The sequence below is a fragment of the Dipodomys merriami genome, unplaced genomic scaffold, assembly GCF_024711535.1.
Source record: "Dipodomys merriami isolate MVZ:Mamm:240054 unplaced genomic scaffold, mDipMer1.0.p SCAF_57, whole genome shotgun sequence".
Lineage (NCBI taxonomy): Eukaryota > Metazoa > Chordata > Mammalia > Rodentia > Heteromyidae > Dipodomys > Dipodomys merriami.
In genome coordinates, this window is record NW_027206146.1 from 2,725,033 (window position 1) to 2,746,503 (window position 21,471).

At 51.2% G+C, this 21,471-nt stretch overlaps 2 protein-coding genes across 6 annotated transcripts; both read left to right on the forward strand.

The window, feature by feature from the left end:
- Positions 1 to 754: 754 nt before the first annotated feature.
- Positions 755 to 10,418, forward strand: LOC138812665 (zinc finger protein 485-like). Of its 3 annotated transcripts, XM_070000733.1 has the most exons (6): positions 755 to 830; positions 2,643 to 2,749; positions 4,765 to 4,885; positions 5,681 to 5,809; positions 8,048 to 8,173; positions 8,468 to 10,418. In XM_070000733.1, exons 1-6 carry the CDS (start codon positions 821 to 823, stop codon positions 9,493 to 9,495), a joined length of 1,521 nt encoding a protein of 506 aa, XP_069856834.1. In that variant the 5' UTR covers positions 755 to 820; the 3' UTR covers positions 9,496 to 10,418. The 3 variants fall into 3 exon arrangements, with proteins under 3 accessions (XP_069856834.1, XP_069856831.1, XP_069856833.1); XM_070000730.1 differs by having other exon boundaries at positions 8,048 to 10,418; XM_070000732.1 differs by lacking the exon at positions 755 to 830 and adding an exon at positions 868 to 1,440 and having other exon boundaries at positions 8,048 to 10,418.
- Positions 10,419 to 12,436: 2,018 nt separating this feature from the next.
- LOC138812657 (zinc finger protein 665-like) lies at positions 12,437 to 21,471 on the forward strand. Of its 3 annotated transcripts, none has more exons than XM_070000720.1 (5): positions 12,437 to 12,572; positions 13,924 to 14,006; positions 14,674 to 14,794; positions 15,761 to 15,889; positions 17,509 to 21,471. In XM_070000720.1, the coding sequence occupies exons 2-5, from the start codon at positions 13,989 to 13,991 to the stop codon at positions 19,383 to 19,385; spliced, it is 2,145 nt and encodes a 714-aa protein (XP_069856821.1). In that variant the 5' UTR covers positions 12,437 to 12,572; positions 13,924 to 13,988; the 3' UTR covers positions 19,386 to 21,471. The 3 variants fall into 3 exon arrangements, with proteins under 3 accessions (XP_069856821.1, XP_069856820.1, XP_069856822.1); XM_070000719.1 differs by having other exon boundaries at positions 12,437 to 12,550; XM_070000721.1 differs by lacking the exon at positions 12,437 to 12,572 and adding an exon at positions 12,664 to 12,700.

The window sequence follows — 21,471 nt, forward strand, 5'->3', positions numbered from 1 at the left end:
TACTTTCATAGGCTTGGTTGTTTATCTCAATAATATCCATGGAGTAAATAATCTTAAGCCAATCAGCATATACATTTTCTGTCCACTGAAAACAAGCACATTAAATATAAACTTCGATTGCCAGTCCTCCCAGCTGCCACTTCACTGCCCACAGTGGGTGAATCCGTTACCTTTTCTCTCCCCTCACCGCAATGCTAGTGGCTTCATGGATCGTTTTGCCCAGTGAGATATGGGTTCCTAGGCTCCATCATCCAGGTACCCTTGGGAGGTCAGGTCTTCCAAAACTAGGAAAACACCCAGAGGCTGGGAAGAAACCAAAAGGAGAAGGCAGGCCTGGCTCCTGGCCCCTGACCCGATCCCTCAGTGCCCTGGCCCTGCCCCTTAGTGCTCTGGCCCTGCCCCAGTGTCCACTGGAGTCTCCCATCCCTGCTCCCCTTTGGCCACTGTTACTCTGTGCAAGGCACCCCACCTAGTTCTCTCTTCCTAGGCCTGGCTCCCCCCAGGCCTCCATCTCTTCAGGACTGCCTTCCCCAACTCACTGCAGGTATCCCCCATAGGCCCGGGTGTTGCCCCGCCCCTTCATGGTCCTGCCCACCCGAGTTATTCCCACACATACCACTGGTCCCTTGGACCTGTGTATGGTTCTGGCCCCGCCCACCGGGCTTTCCCCGGGACCTGGGCCTCTGCCCCGCCCCGTCGTCCTCGCCCGGCCTACCTGCTCTCTTCCTCCTCTTGCTCCACCCTACGCCCGCCCTCTTCCCTGGCTGCGCGCGCAGCTCCCCTCAGACCAGGACGCGGCTGTTGTGAAGAGCAGTTCTCCATGGGGAAGAGTAAGTCTGCGTTGCGGTGTCCACAGCTCCCACTGCGGGGTCGGGGTGCCCAGAGCCCCCGCGCGGCCCTCCTGCCCGGCGGCCTGGGTCGCCGGCCGGTCCTCCCTGACCTCCGCCGGCCCTGGCGCGGCCGCGGCGCCCGGACCCCAGCGTCCCCGCGTCGGTGCCCGCGGAGCGAGGGTGGGGCGGGCACAGCCTCTGCTCCTTCGGGCTCTCCCGGCTCCTCGGGGCTCCCAACCTGGACCCGCACCTGGACCTGGGCTGCGACCACTGCCTCGGACCCCCGACCCCGACCCCGGGTCTCTCGCCCTACCCCGCCATCTGGCCCGGACCCTGTTCTAGACCCCGAACTGGGCACCCAGGCCAACCCCCCGACCCTAGCTGTCACCCCACCACCGCCTCCACTCCAGCATTGGGCCCAGATCTCTGGTTCCCACTCCAGGCCGGCCCCCCAGGGCAGATCAGTGCGGTCTTAGAACAGCAACCCTCTCTACCCCAACCCTCCCCACCCTAGCCCGCAGAGCTCTGCCCCTCCCCACCCATCCTACCCCTAGGCAAAGCCGGGGTTGGGGAAACTTGGAGCATGCCTTGTTACACTGCATCTGCAAAGGTGAGAGCAAAATATCATCTGGAGAACGACTGAGATGAAATGGGGAAAAGGAAGAGATAACGGGGTCTCAACAGCATGGGGAAAAGAGAGAGTGAGGGGCTGGGAAGGTGGCTCAGTGGTAGAGCGCTTGTCTTGCATGCATGAGGCCCTGGGTTCGATTCCTCAGCACCACATAAGCAAAAAGAAAAAAGCTGGAAGTGGTGCTGTGGCTCAAGGGGTAGAGCGCTAACCTTGAGCTGAAGAGCTGAGGGACAGTGCCCAGGCCCAGAGTTCAGGCCCCATGACCGGACCCCCCCCCCAAAAAAAAGTGGGGTGTAGGCTTTGCACGCAATCGATAGCAAGAGCAGAAGAAGCCAAAAAGAAAGCAAGAGGAAAGCAAATAGAGAAATTAAGAATTTTCATCTCCATGGGGCTGGGAAGGTGGCTCAGTGGTAGAGTGCTTGCCTTGCATGCACAAGGCCCTGGGTTCGATTCCTCAGGACCATATAAGCAGAAAAAGCTGGAAGTAACGCTGTGGCTCAAGTGACAGAGCGCTAGCTTTGAGCTGAAGAGCTGAGGGATAGCGCCCAGGTCCAGAGTTCAGGCCCCACGACCAGGAAAAAAAAAAAAAAGGAATTTTCATCTCCAGAAGGTCTCAAGACATCACATAGGTGGTGGGGTGCAGGAAACGGGGATGGGGAAGAGGGGGGGGGTCAGCAAGTCCGAGTGGGATAGATGAGAATGATTTGCAATTGTGCAGAGCCATTTGGGCCGAGGGAAAGAGGGGTCATAGGTTACAAGGAGAGTAGAGGGAGCAGGGCCCTAGCCACTCAGAAGGCTGAGATGTGAGGGTGGAGGTTTGAAGTCAGCCTGGGCAGGAAAAGTCTGACACTTTTTTAGGTCACAGACTGGGACTCAAACTGTGTACTTGATGTTTTTTCACTCAGTGACTTTGGCTCTTCAACCTTCCCTGAGACTCTTATTTCCAATTAACCAACAGAAAGCCAGAGTGGAATTGTGGCTCCAGTGGTAGAGCACCAGCTTTGAGTAAACAAGCTCAGGCACAGTGGCCAGGTCCTGAGTTTGAGCCCCAGGACCGGTATTTCCCATCACCCCATGAGGGCAGCACAGGATCATCTTCCCCACTGTGTGGTCCTCCCTGAGCTGGGGCTGGGGCACAGGGAGTGTATGTTGGGTGTGAGCATTAAACAGGATTTTTTCAGCACTCAGGACTGACTTCTGGAAAGTGATATCATCTAAGGAGGAAGCCAAGGGAGGAGGAAGAGGAAAGACGGAAAGACATGGAGCAGGGATGGCGGCTGTGACTCAGGTAAAGCCATGTGGTATCTCCTTGTGCACAGAGCTGGCCTGGGCTCTGACTGTGCTGGCCCCTGCCTGCCAGGTGTGCTCACCTCCCCCACACCTTTCCTCAGCCCTGTCCCCTCCACTGGGTGTGGGATCAGGAGGGCATTGCCCACCAAGTAAGTGTTCCTGTGTCCTTGCTGAAACCTCTGCTGGATTTCTTTTTGGATTCTCTCTTTTATTTTCTCCCTAGTCCTGGGGCTTGAATTCAGGGCCTGGGTCTTTTCTTTAGCTTATTTGCTCAAGGCTGTTGTTCTATCACTTGAATCACAGCTCCACTTTTGGCTTTTTTTTTTTTTTTTTGGTCTGGTCGTGGGGCCTGAACTCTGGGCCTGGGCGCTGTCCCTCAGCTCTTCAGCTCAAGGCGAGTGCTCTACCACTTGAGCCACAGCACCACTTCTGGCCTTTTTTTTTCTGCTTATGTGGTGCTGAGGAATAGAACCCAGGGCCTCATGTATGCAAGGCAAGCGCTCTACCACTGAGCCACCTTCCCAGCCCCACTTTTGGCTTTTTTGTAGTTAATTGGAGATAAGAGACTCATGGACTATCCTACTCCAGTTGGTTTTGAACCTTGATCCTCATATTTCAGCCTCCTGTATGGCTAACATTCTAGGAGTGAGCCATTTGTATCTAGTTGGGTTCTTTTAACACAGCTTTTTTTTTTTTGGGTCCGATCGTGGGGCCTGAACTCTGGGCCTGGGCGCTGTCCCTCAGCTCTTCAGCTCAAGGCTAGCGCTCTACCACTTGAGCCACAGCGCCACTTCCAGCTTTTTTCTTTTTGCTTATGTGGTGCTGAGGAATCTGTGTCTGAACTCTGTATTTTGCATAATGCTTTTGCTTTCAGGGACTCATTTAAAAAATAATTAGTATTTTTCTGGTACTAGGTTTTGAACTCAGGGCTTCACACTACTTGCTTGCTTGGTGAATCCTCTGCCACTTGGGCCACACCTCCTGCCCCACTTTTGCTGGTTATTTTGGAGATGAAGTCTTTTGAATTCTTCTCAAGCTGGCTTTGAAACTCAGTCCTCCAGATATCAGCCTTCTGAGTAGCTAGGGTTACAGGTAGAAGCTATTCTTTATTATTATTATTGTTATTATCGCTTTGTAGAATTCTACAGCTTGCCTCTATCACAGTTTATCTATTTATCTGTTTTGAGGTTGGTTACTTCCAGCTTAGATGAAAGAATAAAGCTGCTATGAATGTTCAAGAATATGATTCTATATGAACATGTTTTCATTTCCAATGGTAAATGTATAGAAGTGGAATTGTTAGATCAAATGATATTTTATTAATTAATTAATTCTATTTATTACTGGTACCTGGGCTTACACTTAGGGCCTCATGTTCTCGAACCCAGGGCCTCAAGCATGCAAGGCAAGCGCTCTACCACTGAGCTACCTTCCCAGCCCTTAACACAGCTTGTTAGAGTAAATTAGACTCTGCCAGAAAATCAAGGGGACATCCAGGTACAAAGAACAAAGGACAGATTTATTGCCAGTAAAGGGACCAGCAACCCCTTCTCACCAGGTGGGAGGAAGTGAGAAGTGGTGCCAGGTCTTATCTCAGGTGACCTTTTATAATCTCTGGGATTTGTGGGATCTCATGCCTTATTTGGTCTTAGCCTCCCACAGGGTGATCTCTCAGGACCGGGGGTAGGGGCTGATCATATGCTGCCTTTACTGCATGGGCCTAGTGTTGCCAAGGGAAAGAGCATGTTAAGCCATGAGGGAGGAGGCTTCTGGACCAACACAGTTCTGCATATATCTTTTCTTAGAAGAATGCTGGGATGTACAATGCCACATATTTTTCCTTTTGGTGTCATGTCAAAGACACCATTATAAACTAACATCCTGAAACTTCCTTCTGTCCCTGGTGTGTTGATTGCTTTGTCATGGTAGGCATCGATTATAATTCCATGTAATACTTTTTCTGAGTCCCTGCATATGTGTGTGAAATGCTTTTGGATTTTCTCCTCGGGACAGTTGACATTTGAGGATGTGGCGGTGTATTTCACCCGGGAGGAGTGGCGGTACCTGACCCCGGCTCAGCGTGCTCTGTACATGGACGTCATGCTGGACACCTACAGGAATCTGGTCTCCGTGGGTGAGGACCCCTCCCTGTGCAAGTTGGGAGGTTTAGTCTTTGCTTTCTTTTCCCCTGAATGACTAGAGAGACCTCAGTTCCATGACTAGATGTAAAGCTCTGTGGACTCCAAGACAGAAACGTACTAAAGTAGCCTACGGACTTTCACACCCATCCTTTTGTCCTGCCTCCTATGGTGCAACTCTGTGTCCCACAACTTAAGTGAGCTCATGTGCATGTCAGCTATGCAGGCTTCTCTCTTCTCCTTTGTTCCTTTTTTCCCTTCCCCTACTTCCCTTCCTTTTCTCTACTCTTCTCCTTTTCCTTTCCCTTCCCTCTCTAGAGCTTTGTACATGTTAGGCAGGTCCTCTCATCACTGAGATACATCTCAAGCAGCATGGCAGGCCTTCCTCCTTCCTTCCTTTTTTCCTTCCTTCCTTCCTTTTTTCCTTCCTTTCTTCCTTTTTTCCTTCCTTCCTTCCTTCCTTCCTTCCTTTTTATTTATTTTATTTTTTGAGAAAAGGTCCCACTTTGTAGCCCTGGCTGGCCTTGAACTTGCCCCTGATCCTCTGAGTGCTGGGATTACACACACATGACACCACACTCAGCTCATGGCAGGCTTTGTATCCGTTTCCTTGTGCTTCTGACTCGGTAGTTGTTGTGTTGCTGTCTGCACATTAGAGTGTCCTCTGAAGAGTTCAGATGGAGGCAGTCTGCTGAATATGTGAACTGTCTTTTGCATCCATGTGTGATGTCTCTTTTTCTGGAATCTGGAGATTCCCGAAAGGTCACAGCGTATTGTCTTTCTATAAACAGGAGTCTCCCCTCCCAGCATGAGTGTGATTTTGCCATTGGAGTTCCAGGAAGAGCCCTGGGTGGCACAGAGCCACGTGACAACTCTAGGAGGGCTGAATGGTTGGGAAGGTGCCAAAGGTGTAAGTGCAGGTAAGAGCTCAGATATGCAGAGACGGAGCTGGGGAACCTGGGCACAAGTGGAAGTTTTCTGTAGGAAAATGAAAGTGTCTCTGCTGTGAGCCCTAAAGGGCTAAAGAATGTCCCCACTTGTGCCCTGTCCTGCAGAGTAATATGCCATTCTGTGTCTCCACTGCATTTTCTGTGTCCATTGAAGTGCTCCAGGCTGGCTCTCTCCAGCTAGTGATGGGTGTGCAGTACCCTGGTGTCTCTTCTGAGTAGTTTATTGAAGATAAGATTCTCAGAGACTTTCCTGTCCAGGGTAACTTTGAACTGCAATCCTCAGATCTCAGTCTCCTGAGTGGCTAGAATTAAACTGGCCAGCTTGGGCACTTGTTACACACACACACACACACACCACACACACACACACACACACACACACACACACACACACACTCAGTCTCCTGAGTGGCTAGAATTAAACTGGCCAGCTTGGGCACTTGACACACACACACACACACACACACACACACACACACACACACACACACACACACACACACACACACACACACACACACACACACACACACACACACACACACACACACACACACACACACACACACACACACACACACACACACGCTGCACACACACACACACACACACACACACACACACACACACACACACACACACGCTGTCTTAATTTCCTTCAGGTGCATCCCTAGAAGTAGATGGATATCTAGAGCTAGACATTTCACTTCTTATATTCAGTGCTTTTTCTGCAACACTGTTCTTTTGGAGTTTTTTGTTTGTTTTCTTTTTTAAAATTTTTTTTGTCTTTTTTTATTGTAAAGATACTATACAGAGGGTTATAGTTACATGAGTAAGGTAATGAGTACACTTCCTATTGAGCATTGTTACCCCCTCCATTGTTTTCACCCTACTATCCTTTCCCTCCCTACCTTCCCCAAGGTTCTTTTTTTTTTTTTAATTGTGATTAAGTGATTACATAATTTCCCAAATTTCACAGTATTGTGGAATAATGATGCTCATTTAAAGTCACAAGTTCATTCTAACTTTCCTGGAGCAAATTGTTTATCACGGTCTATAACATATATTGTTTATCATGGGTTACTATTTTTCTTATTACTTGACTAGCTTCTAAATGTAATTAGCATGTATTGTGCAACATAACTGCTAGACAGCTCTTGTTCATGTTAAAATCTGTTGGCTGTGAGTGGGTGAAAGCAGTTTATAGCACATATCCCAGGTGGTTTTGCTTTTCTTTCCTTTTCTGGCAGTGCTGTATTGGATTCTTCCCCCTTTTCCTGCCCCTGCTTTGCAATTCAAAATTACAAGTTAATACATTCTGTAAACTGCTTTGGGCTCTGAATCATTACAACACATTGTGTGATGTGTGGTGCTAATTGTACACAGTCAGTATGTTTAAACAGGCATTTTTGCTCTTTGGTTATGATGTCACCATATGGCTTTTGTGAGTTAGGTGTGCTGTAGGACCTGGGGGACAGTCGTGCATTCCTGTCAGATTTGCTCAGGATGCATGTTTTCCTCATAGGTTTCTTTTTTTGGCTGGTCCTGTCCTTGAACTCCTGACCTAGGCACTGCCTCTTGTTCTCTTTGTGCTTAAGGCCAGCACTCTACCATTTGAGCCACAGCTCCACTTCTGGCTTTTTTGCATAGTTTACTGGAGATAAGAGTCTCATAGGGATTTTCTGCTCTTGTTGACTTTGAATCACAATCCTCAGGTCTCAGCCTCCTGAGTAGCTAATACTACAGGCATGAGCCACCATCACCTGGCTCTTAGGTTGTTTGAAATGAGGCTTACTTTCTCTTAAGTTGGATTCCATATGATTCACTTTCTAATGAAAGAATCATATTGCTTTTGTGTTTGTAAATACTGGATTGTAGGGTTCTCTGTGTAATTTTTGCTATGATATTGTCTTTTTTTTTTCTTTTGGTCGGTTATGGGGCTTGAACTCTGGGCTTGCGCGCTGTCCCTCAGCTCTTCAGCTCTACCACTTGAGCCACAGCACCACTTCCGGTTTTCTAGTAGTTTATTGGAGATAAGAGTCTCACGGAGTTTCCCACCCGGGCTGGCTTTGAACCGCGATCTTCAGATCTTAGCCTCCTGAGTAGCTAGGAGTACAGGCGTGAGCCACCGGTGCCCGGCTGATATTCTGTCTTTCAGCATGAAATAACTAACTGTGTAATTAATCAGATGTAAACTTTGTCTCACAGGTATCTCTCCTGGATATATAAGTAAAGAACCACCCAGTGCGGGCAGCAGTAGGGGAGAAATATCCCAAAGTCATGAGGACGGAGGCACTGATGAGTTTTCCTGCGAGGAAATCCAGAAAGTTCCTCGTGAGTGGGAGTGGGAGTGGAGCGGCGCTGAAGGCTGTGCTAAAGGGGTGCTTGTGGTTCACAGAGAAGAGGGCAATGGTGGAGAAGAGCAGGAGGGTGGGGGTCTCGTGGAGAAGCAGCCCATGAGCCCGTGCCTGGGACGGCCCCTCCAGGAGCCCCTATGCGGGCTCCCACCGTACCTGTGTGAAGGACCAGGGGTGAGGACTGAGGTGGACAAGTCTGCCCTTGCCAAGGGCTCACATGTTGCACCTGCGGGGAGTCCCTCCAGTGGGAACACATACATTATCCCTGCAGGTGATGACACCTCCATCTCTTCTCCCTTGCACTCACAAACACCCAAAGCACGCGTTCGGGAAAAGCGTCACAAATGCGGGGAGTGTGGCAAGGCGTTCAGCTTCCCCTGGGCCCTGGAGCGGCACCGGCTGAGCCACACCGGGGAGAAGCCGCACCCCTGCGCCACATGCGGGAAGGCTTTCAACACACGTTCTCATCTCTCAGTTCACGAGCAAAGACATAGCGGCGTGAAGCGCCACCTCTGCACAGAGTGCGGGAAGGCTTTGTTCTCACATTCGGAACTCGTGGCTCACAAGCGATTCCATACCGGCGAGAAGCCCTACCTGTGTGGAGAGTGCGGGAAGGCATTCAGCCAGATGTACAGCCTCACCGCGCACCGCCGGACGCACACTGGGGAGAGGCCACACCGCTGTGGAGTGTGTGGCAAGGCTTTTGCCTCACGCTGCAGCCTCAAGGAGCACCAGGCTATGCAGCACGGCGGGGAGAAGCGGTACATGTGTGACACATGCGGGAAGACGTTCGGTGGTCGAAGGAGCCTCGCCTCGCACCTGATTATGCACACTAGCCACAAGCGGCACATGTGTGCTGAGTGTGGGAAGGCATTCACCCGCGCCTCCAGTCTCACCAAGCACCGCAGGACGCACACCGGGGAGAAGCCCTATGCATGCAAGGTGTGTGGGAAGACCTTTAGCCAGTGTGGCGGCCTCATTCACCACCAGACTGTGCACACCGGGCTGAAGTCGCACACGTGCACCGAGTGTGGGAAGGCGTTCAGCCGCACTTGCTACCTCATCAGGCACCGCAGGACGCATACCGGGGAGAGGCCCTATGTGTGCCATTTGTGTGGCAAAGCCTTTGCCCAGAATTGCACCCTTACCAAACACCAGGCTGTGCACACGCGTCAGAAAGGCACACTGGTGCACCGAGTGTCGGGCAGTGTCCAGCCAGACCTGCAGCCTAGCCATGCACAGCCACCTCAAGAAGGAGTAAAGTGCGGAGAGCCGGGTGCTGGTGGCTCATGCCTGTAATCCTAGCTACTAAGGAGGCTGAGATCTGAGGATCACGGTTCAAAGCCAGCCCGGGCAAGGAAAGTCAGTGAGACTCTTATCTCCAATAAACCACTAGAAAACCCGAAGTAGCGCTCTGGCTCAAAGGGTAGAGTGCTCTCCTTGACCTGAAGAGTGCAAGGACAGCACCCGAGCCCAGAGTTCAAGTCCCACGACTGACCCCCCCACCAAAAAAAAAAGTGCGGAACCAGGATGTGATGTTGCTCAGAGTAGGGCGCCCTTCACTTTGACTCTGATTTTTATGAGGACACATGCACAGCACCAAATGTGAGCTGAAGGGGCCCATGGGAAGTGAGCACAGCGTGGGGCTCTGGGATGAGCAAGTAGAGGCTGGGAAAATGGCAGAGGTAAAACAGAACAGCTGTCCCTACATGGAATACTGTGGCTGCTGTGTAGCAAAGCCTGCTGACTGGTCTTCTGATGAGACGAATTCATCTTGCTTTTGAGATGAAAGAGGTTTCTAGAGTGGAGAATTTAATCAGATCTGGAATGAGGATTTTGGGGTAACTTAATACTTGAGCACTTTCCTATCACGTGCTAGGCTGTCAGTTCAAACCTCAGAAATACACATCACTAGCATAGCATTTCCTTCCTTCCTTCCTTCCTTTTCTTTTTTTTTTGCCAGTCCTGGGGCTTGAACTCAGGGCCTGGACACTGTCCCTGAGCTGCTTTTGCTCAAGGCTGCCACTCTTACCACTGGAGCCACAATGCTACTTCCCTCTTTTTCTGTTTATGTGGTACTAAGGAATCAAACTAGGGTTTCATGCATGTAAGGCAAGCATTCTACCAACTACATTGCCAGCCCCAGTAGAACATTTTCCAGAGAATGTTTAAATACTGCTACTGATCTACTCAGAATGTATCTATGTTTTTGTTAATAAACTATCCCTTTTGAAAAATTACTGAGCGATTTATGATTTCTATCCAGATAAGTTTAATTTAATTTCTAATTCTTCCTATCAGAAACCAATGATATCATTAAGCTCTAGGAAGGTTAAGGATCTAGGATTTTAATTTGGAATGAAAACTGACACAGCTTTGGGAAGCTCTAAACTCTGTCCCCAGTGCCGTTCTCCACACTGTTAGGGTCTCATGTAGATAAAACAGCAATGGCACACATGGTAAAACCAGAGCCCAGTACATTTTTATGTTGTAATGTGTGGTTGTACCTCCCAGCTTGGCCCAGCAGCATGGCCATGGCAGCCGGCTGCTGGGCTGTGGGAATCATCTTACCTATCTCAGACCACAGGTGGAGTGGTGGGGAATTTCTCTACTGTCTTCTGCACCTTTCTCCTTCTGTGAGTGCTAGTTAAGACCCACGGATGTGATCCTGCAGCACCTGCTCGTGGTCAACTCCCTGCTCCCCTCTTTAGAGGGGTCCCACAGACCATGGCAGTTGTGGGGTTTGGACTTGCCGAGGGACTTTAGAAGCTAGCTGGTTCTTATGTGCAGAGAGGGGCAGGAGTACATCCATGAGCAGCACAGTGCCTCCTGAGCGAGATCCAGGCGATCACCACCGCCCTCGCGCTTGCCAGGTGGGCCTAGCTCAGGGCCGCAACTCTGGGTCTCGCCGGCCTGTCCATGGGCCTGAGTTGGCTTGTTCACTCACTGCTAAATGTCACTGGACGTGATTGGCAATAGGAGGGACAAAAATGTTCCTTTTACTATCCTGATCAAGTGGGACACATGCTCTGTGAGGTCAGAGGACTAAAAGTGATGATGAAATTGTAGTTTGCAAGTACAAATGAAGGGAAGAACTTTTTGGATGGTGGGGCCTGAACTCAGGGCCTGTGTACTGCCCCTGAGTTCTTCAGCTCAAGGCAAGCACTTTACCACTGAGCCACCTTCCCAGCTCAATATCTGTTTATTTTTCTGCTCCTGGCCTTGAATTCTGGGTCTGAGCACTATCTCTAAGGTCTTTTTGTTCAAGGCTAGCTCAATACCACTTCAGCCATTATGTACCACTATACTTGGCCATAAGAGTCCCATGAGCTTTCCAGCCCAGGCTGGCTTCCACACACAATCCTCAGACCTCAACCTTCAACTAACTAGGATGATGCATGAGCCACAAAACCCAGGCTGACATCTATTTAATAAAACTTTCTTACAGCACCTGTTGGTGACTTCACATCCCATGTGATAGCCCTCCTCACCCCAGCACCCCACACCTTGTCCACAGGACCATCTCTAGAGTGTAGCTTAGGTCAGAAAGGAAAACCATTTTTATTTGGTACTGACCCGTGTCTGCAAGAGCCTGCACCCCGTCCCTGGGAGTCCAGCCTTTGTGTGCCCTCTCCATGGACCATTCCAGCTTCCGATTCAATGTCTTCAGCTGATTTCAGGGCCTAGGCCCAATGGCCTCCCACTTTCACACCATTTCCCCAAAAGAGATCGGGGTTCCCAGGCTGGGTAGCCCAGGCCACCTCCGTGGGAGGTCAGGCCTCCAACACCTGGGAAAACACTGGGAGGCTGGGGAGAAGCCACAGAGAGAGGCCGGGCCTGGCTCCTGGCCCCGCCCCCATAGCCCTGGCCCCGCCCCCATGGCCCTGGGGCCACCAAAGGCCCATATTCTCCCGTGGCTCTACCCCTTTGTCACTGTGGTCACTCCAGGCACGGCCCAGCCCACTCAATCTTCCTTGCCTTGACCTGGCTTCTCCCCAACCATGTTCTTTTTCTTCCCCGCCTCTTTCCCGCCTACTTGCCCTATCCCGCTGAAGACAGTTTTGTTCCCCCCCACCCCGCTTGCCACGCCTCACTGTGGCCCCGCCCACCGTGTTTCCCTGCCCAAGACTGGTCCTTTAGACTCAATTTTGTTCTTGCCCCGCCCATCCGCTGCTTTCCGTTGGTCTCCTGTCGTCGCCCCGCCCCTTTGTCAAAGCCCCGCCCACTCGCTCGCATTTTTTTTTCCCCTGCCGTGTACATCCCGCACCCCCCGCGGGCTTTCTCCCTTGCTGTGTGCGCAGTTCCCAGCAGACCCGGAAGCGGATGGCGCGGAGGGTAGGTCGCTGTGCTGCTTGTGAGTCTCCCTGGATGTCAGAGTAAGTCGGCATTTCCGGGTGTCCCCAGCCTCCACGGGCGGGGGCGGGGTCCCCTTGCGGCCCTCCTGTCGGAGAGCCTGTGTCGCCGGCCTGTCCTCACTTCCTGTCCTGGGGTCCCTCCACACAGGGTGAGCTGAGCGTGGGGGCGTGGGCGCGGCCCCGCTCAGCCCCGGCCCGACTCGGGCTCAGGCCGCTGATCCCAGCCTCCCGCCCCAGCCCCGAGTCCCTAGTCACGCCCCTCCCGCGATCCTCCCTCCACCCGCAGCCCTGCCGGGGCCCTGCCCCCCCCCCCCCCGCCCCCCCCCTCCCCCGGCTCCGCTTCCCCGTCTGCCCAACCCCAGGTCCCCATTCCAAGGCCCCCCGCTCCAGTCTGCGGCCTGGCTACTCCCTGGCCCTGCTACTGGCCTTGCTCCAGACAGACATTGCTAGACCCACAGAGCCGATTGCTGCAGCCCAGAGGCCAGGCCCAACCTCTCCACCCACCTCACCTCAACCCTGCCCTACACATTGCTGGCTCCCACCCCATCCTACCCCTGCCAGGCTAGGGTGTAGGTGGAAACCTCACACCTTGACTGTACTGGGGCTGTGGGAAGGTGAGGGCAAAGGATCATCAGGAGAAAGACTGAGAGGAAATTAGGAAAACAGGAAGAGAAGAGAGAACCCCCTCCAGCAGGTGGCAAAGTAGTAATGGGGTGCAGGCTTTACAAAGAATCGGTGGCATGAGCAGAGAGGAAAGCAAGTAGAGAAATGCAGAATCTCCATCTCCAGAAGGATCCAAGACATCACATAGGTGGCAGGGTGCAGGAAATGGGGGAGCATTTCCAAAAGGGAGGAGAGGAGAATGATGCAGTTGTGCAGAGCCATTTGTTCCATGGGAAAGCGGGGTCACGGGTTACAAGGAGAGCAGAGGGAGCAGGGCCCCCTGGTTGTAACTCTAGCCACTCAGGAGGCTGAGATGTGAGGGAGGTTTGAAGTCACCAGACAGGAAAGTCCAGGGATTTTTTTTTAAGGTCCCAAAAGTGGTCTGAAATGGTAGCTGATGCTTTTTCTCTCATTGACTTTAGTGCTTCAACCCCTCCACATTTCCAACCCCACCCTGAGACTCTTAGCTCCAAGTAGCCACCAAAAAGCCAGAACATAGCTATGGTTCAAGTGGTAGAGCACCAGCCTTGAGGAAACAAGTTCAGGGACAGTGCCCAGGTCCTAAGTTCAAGCCCCAGGACCTGCATTCCCCATCACCCCATGAGTGGGCAGCACAGGATCATCTTCCCCACGGTGAGGTCCTCCCTGGGCTGGGGCTGGGTCACAGGTAGTGTGTGTTTGGTGTGAGCATTAAATAAGATATTTTCAGCACTCAGGACTAACTTCTGGAAAGTGATATTACGTGAGGAGGAAGAGGAAAGACAAGGAGCAGGGATGGCGGCTGTGACTCAGGTAAAGCCATGTGGTGTCTCCTTCCCATGCACAGAGCTGGCCTGGGTGCTGATTGTGCTGGCGTCTGCCTGCCACTTGTGCTCATGCCCCCCATGCCTTCCCTCAGCTCTGTCCCCTCCACTGGGCATGGGCTCAGGAGGGCATCACTCACCAAGTGTTCCTGTGTGCTTGCTGAAACCTCTCTGCTGGTTTTCTTTTTAGCGTTGGGCACTTTCTCTCTTATTTCTTCCCCAGTCCTGGGGCTTGAACTCAGGGCCTGGGTGCTGTCCTGAGCTCTTTTTCCAAGGCCTTTATCACTTGAGGCACAGTTCCACATCTGGCTCTTTGGGTAATTCAGTTAATTGGATGAAAGAGTCCCATGGACTTTCCTGTTCCAGTTGGCTTTGAACTGTGATTCCCCAATCTCAGCCTCATGGACATACAGGTGAGAACCACTGGTGCCCTGCTGGTTTCTTTTAACTCAGCTCATTATATGTGCTTACTTTCTCAGAAGAATGCAAGGTTGTACAATTCTACAAAGTGTCATATCAAACTGTTACAAACTGTAACACTCTGAAGCTTCCTTCTGTCCCTGGTGTGTTGATTGCTGATTATAATTTCATGTAATGCTTTTTCTGAGTCCATGGATTGTGTGTGAAATGCTTTTGGATTTTCTCCTTGGGGACAGTTGACATTTGAGGATGTGGCGGTGTATTTCACCCGGGAGGAGTGGCGGTGCCTGACCCCGGCTCAGCGTGCTCTGTACCGGGACGTCATGCTGGACACCTACAGGAACCTGGTCTCCGTGGGTGAGCACCCTTCCCTGCGCAAGTCAGGAGTTTACAATTTTCTTTGTTTTCCCCTGAGTGCCTGGAGAGCCCCAAGTTGCATGATTAGATGAAAAGTTCTACCAGGTCAGAGATGGAAACGTGCTAACGTGGCCTCCAGACTTTAATAACCTTTTGTCCTCCCTCCTGTGTCCTACAGCTTAAGTGAGCACGTGTGCATGTCAGCTACAGCATGCTTGTCTCCCATTCTCCTTTGTTCCTTTTTCCCCTTTACCCTTCTTTCCTCTCCCTTTCTTCACTATTTTCCATTTCTTTCCTTTCCCTCTCTGGGACTTTGTACACACTAGGCTGGTTCTCTCATCATTGAGCTACATCTCAAGCACTATGGCAGACCAACCTTCCTTTCTTCCTTCCTTTTCCTCCTCTTTCTCCTCCTCAAATTTTTTTTGTTGAGACAAGTTCCCATTTTGAAGCCCTGGCTGGCCTTGAATTTGCTCCTGAACTTCTGAGTTCTGGGATTACATACAGCTGACACCACACTCAGCCCACGGAAGACTTTGAAAATACGGGTTTCCTTGTCCTTCTGACTCAGTAGTTTTTTTTTTTTTTTTTTTTTTTTGCGGGTCGTGGGCCTGAACTCTGGGCCTAGGCACTGTCCCTCAGCTCTTCAGCTCAAGGCTAGCACTCTACCACTTGAGCCACAGCACCACTTCCAGCTTTTTCTGTTTATGTGGTGCTGAGGAATCAAACCCAGGGCCTCATGCATGCAAGGCAAGCACTCTACCACTGAGCTACCTTCCCAGCCCCTGACTCAGTAGTTCTTGTATTGCTGTCTGCACATTAAAGTGTTCTCTGAAGTGTTCAGATGGAGGCAGTCTGCTGAATGTGTGAACTGTCTTTTGCATCCGTGTGTGATGTCCCCTTTTCCCATGAACGTGGGACTGGGGATTCTGGAAAGGCCACAGCGCATTGTCTTTCTATAAACAGGAGTCTCCCTTCCCAGCGTGAGTGTAATTTTGCCATTGGAGCTCGAGGAAGAGCCCTGGGTGGCACAGAGCCATGTGACAACTCCAGGAGAGCTGAATGGTTGGGAAGGTGCCAAAGGTGTGTGCGCAGGTAAGAGCTCAGATGTGCAGAGATGGAGCTGGGGAACCTGGGCACAAGTGGAAGTTTTCTGTAGGAAAACCAGAGTCTCTGCTGTGAGCCCTAAAGGACTTTAGAATGTCCCCACTTGTGCCCTGCCCTCTGGAGTAATATGCCATTCTGTGTCTCCACTGCATTTTCTGTGTCCATTGAAGTGCTCCAGGCTGGCTCTCCAGGTAGTGGTGGGTGTGCAGTACCTGGTGTCTCTTCTGTTATTTATTTATTTTTTTTGGGGGGGCGGTCCAATCATGGGGCCTGAACTCTGGGCCTGGGCACTGTCCCTCAGCTCTTCAGCTCAAGGCTAGCGGTCTACCACTTGAGCCTTAGCACCACTTCGAGCTTTTTTCTTTTTGCTTATGTGGTGCTAAGGAATCGAACCCAGGGCCTCATGCATGCAAGGCAAGCACTCTACCACTGAGCCACCTCCCCGCCCCCCCCCCCCCCCCCCCCCCCGCCCCATGTCTCTTCTGAGTAGTTTATTGGAGATAAGAGTCTCATGGACTTTCCTTCCTGAGCTGGCTTTGAACTGTGATTCTCTGAACTCAGCCTCCTGCTTAGCTAGGATTACAGGCGTGAGCCTCTAGCACCTAGCCCCAGCCATGTCTTTTATATGCTGGCTTCATTTCCTTCAGATGCACACCTAGAGTTAGTGGCTGGACATTCTACTTCTTACATTTTGTGCTTTTTCTGTAACACAAGTTCTCTTCTTTTATTTACTTATTTATTTTGCCATTCCTAGAGTTTGAATCAGGGACTGGGCACTGTTCCTCAGCTCTTCAGCTCAAGGCCAGTGCTCTACCACTTGAGCCACAATGCCACTTCTGGTTTTCTGGTGGTTTATTGGAGATAAGAGTCTCATGGACTTTCCTGCCCCAAGTTTTTCCTGCCAAGTTTTCTGTTTCTAAAGAGGATATCACTTGTTTATTTTTACTGTGGATTACTATTTTTTTTAACTTGAATCTCAATGTAGTCAGGATGTATTATCCAATATAACTACGACTTCTCCTGTTTAAGTCTGCTTACTATAAATTGGTGTAGGCAGTTTATAGCACATATTCCAGGTATTTTTGTTTTTAATTGCTTCTCTGGCCTTGTTGTATTGAATTCTTCCCTCTTGTCCTCATTCTGCTTTGCAATTCAAACTTACCAGTTACTTCATTCTGTAAACTCCTTTGATCTCTGAAACTTTACAACATGATGTGTGATATGTGGCATTTATTTGTACACTCTTAGTATGTTATAAACAGTCATTTTTTTCTCTTCAGTCATGATATCACCATATGGTTTTGCTAGGTGTGTGGGTGGTGGGGAGGGAGGGGAATCCTGTCTTCCTGTCAATCACATTTGCTCAGGATGCATGTCTTCCTCATACAATGTTTGAAATATGTCTTATTTCCTCATAATATAGATTCCATGTCAACCACTTGCAATAAAGAATCCTATTTCTTTTCTGTTCCTAAATAATGGATTTTATGATTCTCAGAGTTCACATGGCTCCTCAGTGTTTGTATAATAATTGCTGTGGTATTCTCTCTTTCAGTGTGAAATACTTAACTGTGTGATTAATCAGATGGGAACTTTATATCTTGCAGGTACCTCTTCTGGATATATAATTAAAGAATTATTACCCAATGCAGGCAGTGGTAGGGGAGAAATAAGTCATGAGGACGGAGGCACTGATGAGTTTTCCTGCGAGGAAATCCAGAAAGCTCCACGTGAGTGGGAATGGGAGTGGAGCAGCGCTGAAGGTCGTGCAGAAGGGGTGCTTGTGGTCCACAGAGAAGAGAGCAGTGGTGGAGGAAAGGAGGATGGTGGGGGTCATGTGGGGAAGCAGTCCACGAGCACATGGCTCGGACGGCCCCTTCAGGAGCACCTGCGCGGGCTCCCTCTGTACCTGTGTGAAGGACCAGAGGTGAGAACTGAGGTGAAGTCTGCCCTCTCTGAGGCCCCCATGTCACGGTCTCGGGGGAGCCCCTCTAGTGGGAACACACACATCGTCCCCGGAGTGGATGATGTCTCCATCTGTTCTCCAATACTCACGCGAACACCCAAAGTACACATTCAGGAAAAGCCTTACCAGTGCGGGGAGTGCGGCAAGGCATTTGGCTACCCCTCAGCCCTGGTGCTTCACCGGCGGATCCACACTGGGGAGAAGCTGCACCGCTGTGCCGAGTGCGGGAAGGCCTTCAGCCAAACCTCTGGCCTTGCTGTGCACCGCCGGACTCACACCGGCGAGCGGCCATTCACGTGCGGCGTGTGTGGCAAGGCCTTCAGTGTGCGTGCCAACCTCGCCGCACACCAGTCGGTGCACACTGGCCGCAAGCCGCACCACTGCGCCGAGTGCGGGAAGGTGTTCAGCCAAGCATCCAGCCTGGCCGCGCACCGCAGGACGCACACCGGGGAGCGGCCATACGCATGCGGGGAATGTGGCAAAGCCTTTAACTCCCACTCCCACCTCAACACGCACCGCGCCATCCATGCGGGACACAGGCCTTACCAGTGTACTGAGTGTGGCAAGGCATTTGCACAGAACTCCCACCTTGCCAATCACCGCCGCACGCACACCGGGGAGCGGCCGTTCCCGTGCGACACATGTGGCAAGGCGTTCAGCCTGCGCTCCAGCCTCGCCACACACCAGGCAGTGCACACCGGCGCCCGGCCACACCGCTGCACGGAGTGCGGGAAGGCGTTCACGCAGAACTCGCACCTTGCACGCCATCGCAGGACGCACACTGGGGAGAGGCCCTACGTGTGCAGTGAGTGTGGCAAAGCCTTTAATTCCCACTCCCACCTCAACACGCACCGGGCCATACACGCAGGACACAAGCCTTACCAGTGCGCTGAGTGTGGCAAGGCCTTTGCCAGGAACGCACACCTTGCCAGCCACCGTAGGACACACACTGGGGAGAAGCCGTACCCATGCGACACATGTGGCAAAGCATTTAGCATGCGCTCGAGCCTCGCTGAACACCAGACCTTGCACACCGGCGCCCGGCCACACCGCTGCATGGAGTGTGGGAAGGCATTCACCCAGAACTCACACCTTATCAGCCACCACCGGACGCACACAGGGGAGAAGCCGTACAAGTGTGATACGTGTGGCAAGGCGTTCAGCGTGCGCTCCAGCCTTGCCACACACCAGGCTGTGCACACTGGGGAAAAGCCATACGTGTGCGATACCTGTGGCAAAGCATTTGGCCGAAGGTCTAACCTCACAAGCCATCGCAGACTTCACGCCAGACAGAAGCTCAGCCAGCCAGAGCAGCTGGGTGTGATCCGTCCATGCATGGCCGCCAATGACTTGTTCTCCACAGAATATAAAGGCCAGGATGACACAAAACCACTCGCTGAGAGTTCAGACATATTGCTGAACGGGGAGGTTTCCCCTGTAATCCCAGCAGAGGGGGATGAGTTCGATTGTAGCCTGAGCTATATCAAAGACCTTGACATTTTTGTAAAGTGTGTGTGAGAATAGCCATCACCAAGAGCAGAACACAAGAAATCTCGTCATGCGCACAGCAGAGGCTCACAAGCAGGCATTAGTCAGTGGACATCAGAACAGACTAATGTGCCAAAACCATCCAAGCCAAGTGCTTACCTCATCGCAGGACAACTGGGATCCATCGGCCCCTTCATTCTCCACTGTGGACTTCTCTTTTTCACCTGAAAAAGAATGATAAGCCAAGAATAGGTTACAGCGAGATACACACAAAGTGTGCAGGGACATCCAGAAGCAATGAGTGCTACGGTTCCAGATATTGTGCCTTCATGGTTGAGCCCTGCTGGTGAAAAGTCAGTCGAGGGACATGGAGGCTGTCCCTGAGCTCTTTTGTCTCAAGGCTAGTGCTCTAGCACTCTGAGCCACAGCTCCACTTCTGGTTTTCTGGTGGTTGACTGCATATAATAGTCTCATGGACTTTCCTTCTCAAGGGTGGCTTTGAACTGCAAATCAAAGCTCTCAGTGGTCCGAGTAGCTAGGATTACAGGCATGAGTCACTAGTGGCCGACTTGTTTATAGTTTTAGATCTGATTTCAAAGGAAAGAAACACAGCTGCCTTCATCTCAGAAACTGACTCAGCTTCACTTGTTCATTTCACATGTTCATTTTCCTGAACATGCCATCTTCCTCTTCCTGATGGATGAATAGAATTGGATTTTTCCCAATACATGAGAGTCAGTAGGACAGCATTTCCAGTGGGCTGAAAGCTGGATGGAGAATGTTGAGTTCTCTTGGCACCGTGCAGGCCTCAGTTTCCCAGGCCAGAGCCTCAGGATGAGACTCAAGGAATAGAGAGGATGGGAGACACCCATATGTCTATGGGGGTGATCCTCTTAGCCCAGACTGTGGTTGGGTTTCTGGATAATTTGTCCCTTCTCTTCCATTATCTATTCCTTTCCTGCATGGGGAACAGGATGAGAGCCACAGACTTGATTCTTAGGCACTTAATTGTGGCCAACTTCCTAAGTCTTCTGTGTAGGTGTGTTCCTCAAACCATGGTAGCCTGGGGCTGGAGAAATTTCTTCAATGATGTGGGGTGCAAAATGGTCTTCTATCTTTACCAAGTGGGCAGGGGGGTTGTTGATCGGTAGCACTTGCTCCCTGAGCATCTTCCTTGCTGTTAGCATCAGCCAGGGGGACTCCAGGTAGGCAGGGCTGAAGGGGAGAGCCCACAAGCACATTGTCTCCACCGTCTACCTCAACTGGGGTGGCGGCGGGGGGCGGGGAGGGGTGTCTTCCTCCTGGTGAGCATTGTTTTTCTCATGTACATGACTGGACCCAAAGTGCACAACAACATGATACTGTTTCTCTGTGCGTCGCGACCCAGCTGCTGAAGTGCTGTATGTGGCCATGCTCTCGGTGCCTGATGTTCTGTGTCTGGGGCTCATGCTCTGGGCCAGCACCTCCATGCTCTTCGTCCTGTACAGACACAAGCAGAGAATGCGACACATCCAGAGAACCAGCATCTCCACCAGAGCCTCTCCCAAGTCCAGAGCTACCATAATCATCCTCCTCCTGGTGAGCGCCTTTGTCTCCTTTTACACCGTGTCCTGCATCTGTCAGACTTGCTTGACTGTGATTTACAACCCCAGCCCTGTGCTGCACCATATGGCGGCGTTTGCTATGGGCTGTTTCCCAGCCCTCAGCCCTTTCCTACTCATGAGCAGACACTCCACTCCCTGCAGCCTCCTCTTCACCTGCACAAAGAAGAAGAAAGTGGTCCTCCCCTGAGGACCACCAACCTTGCATCTCTGCTGAACTTTGCTTGACCATTCAACAATCTCCACACCTTGAAGAAAGTCATCTGATGCAAGATAGTGGTGTGTGTATATGTACACGCCCCGTGCCTTTGTGCACTCTATTATATCTGTGTGTTCACTTGTCTATATTTTGATGGCCCGCAAAATGATATGAGAAGTGACAGTGTTAGATTTTGAAATAGTGTTTATTACCACATGTCACCTTCCACTATGGAATCTATGCCACTAACCACTAAGTGGTGGTTGTGTCACTTTACAAGATGAACTGGTTAAACTCATCCAATGTGTTTTTCTAA

Coding starts and splice junctions, on each gene's coding strand:
- LOC138812665 (XM_070000730.1), top strand. Junction 4,886..5,680: donor CAGGAATCTGGTCTCCGTGG/GTGAGGACCCCT, acceptor TTCTATAAACAG/GAGTCTCCCCTCCCAGCATG. Junction 5,810..8,047: donor TGCCAAAGGTGTAAGTGCAG/GTAAGAGCTCAG, acceptor TTTGTCTCACAG/GTATCTCTCCTGGATATATA.
- LOC138812657 (XM_070000719.1), top strand. CDS start 12,520: ATGGCGCGGAGGGTAGGTCGCTGTGCTGCTT. Junction 14,007..14,673: donor GGATGGCGGCTGTGACTCAG/GTAAAGCCATGT, acceptor CCTTGGGGACAG/TTGACATTTGAGGATGTGGC. Junction 15,890..17,508: donor TGCCAAAGGTGTGTGCGCAG/GTAAGAGCTCAG, acceptor TATATCTTGCAG/GTACCTCTTCTGGATATATA.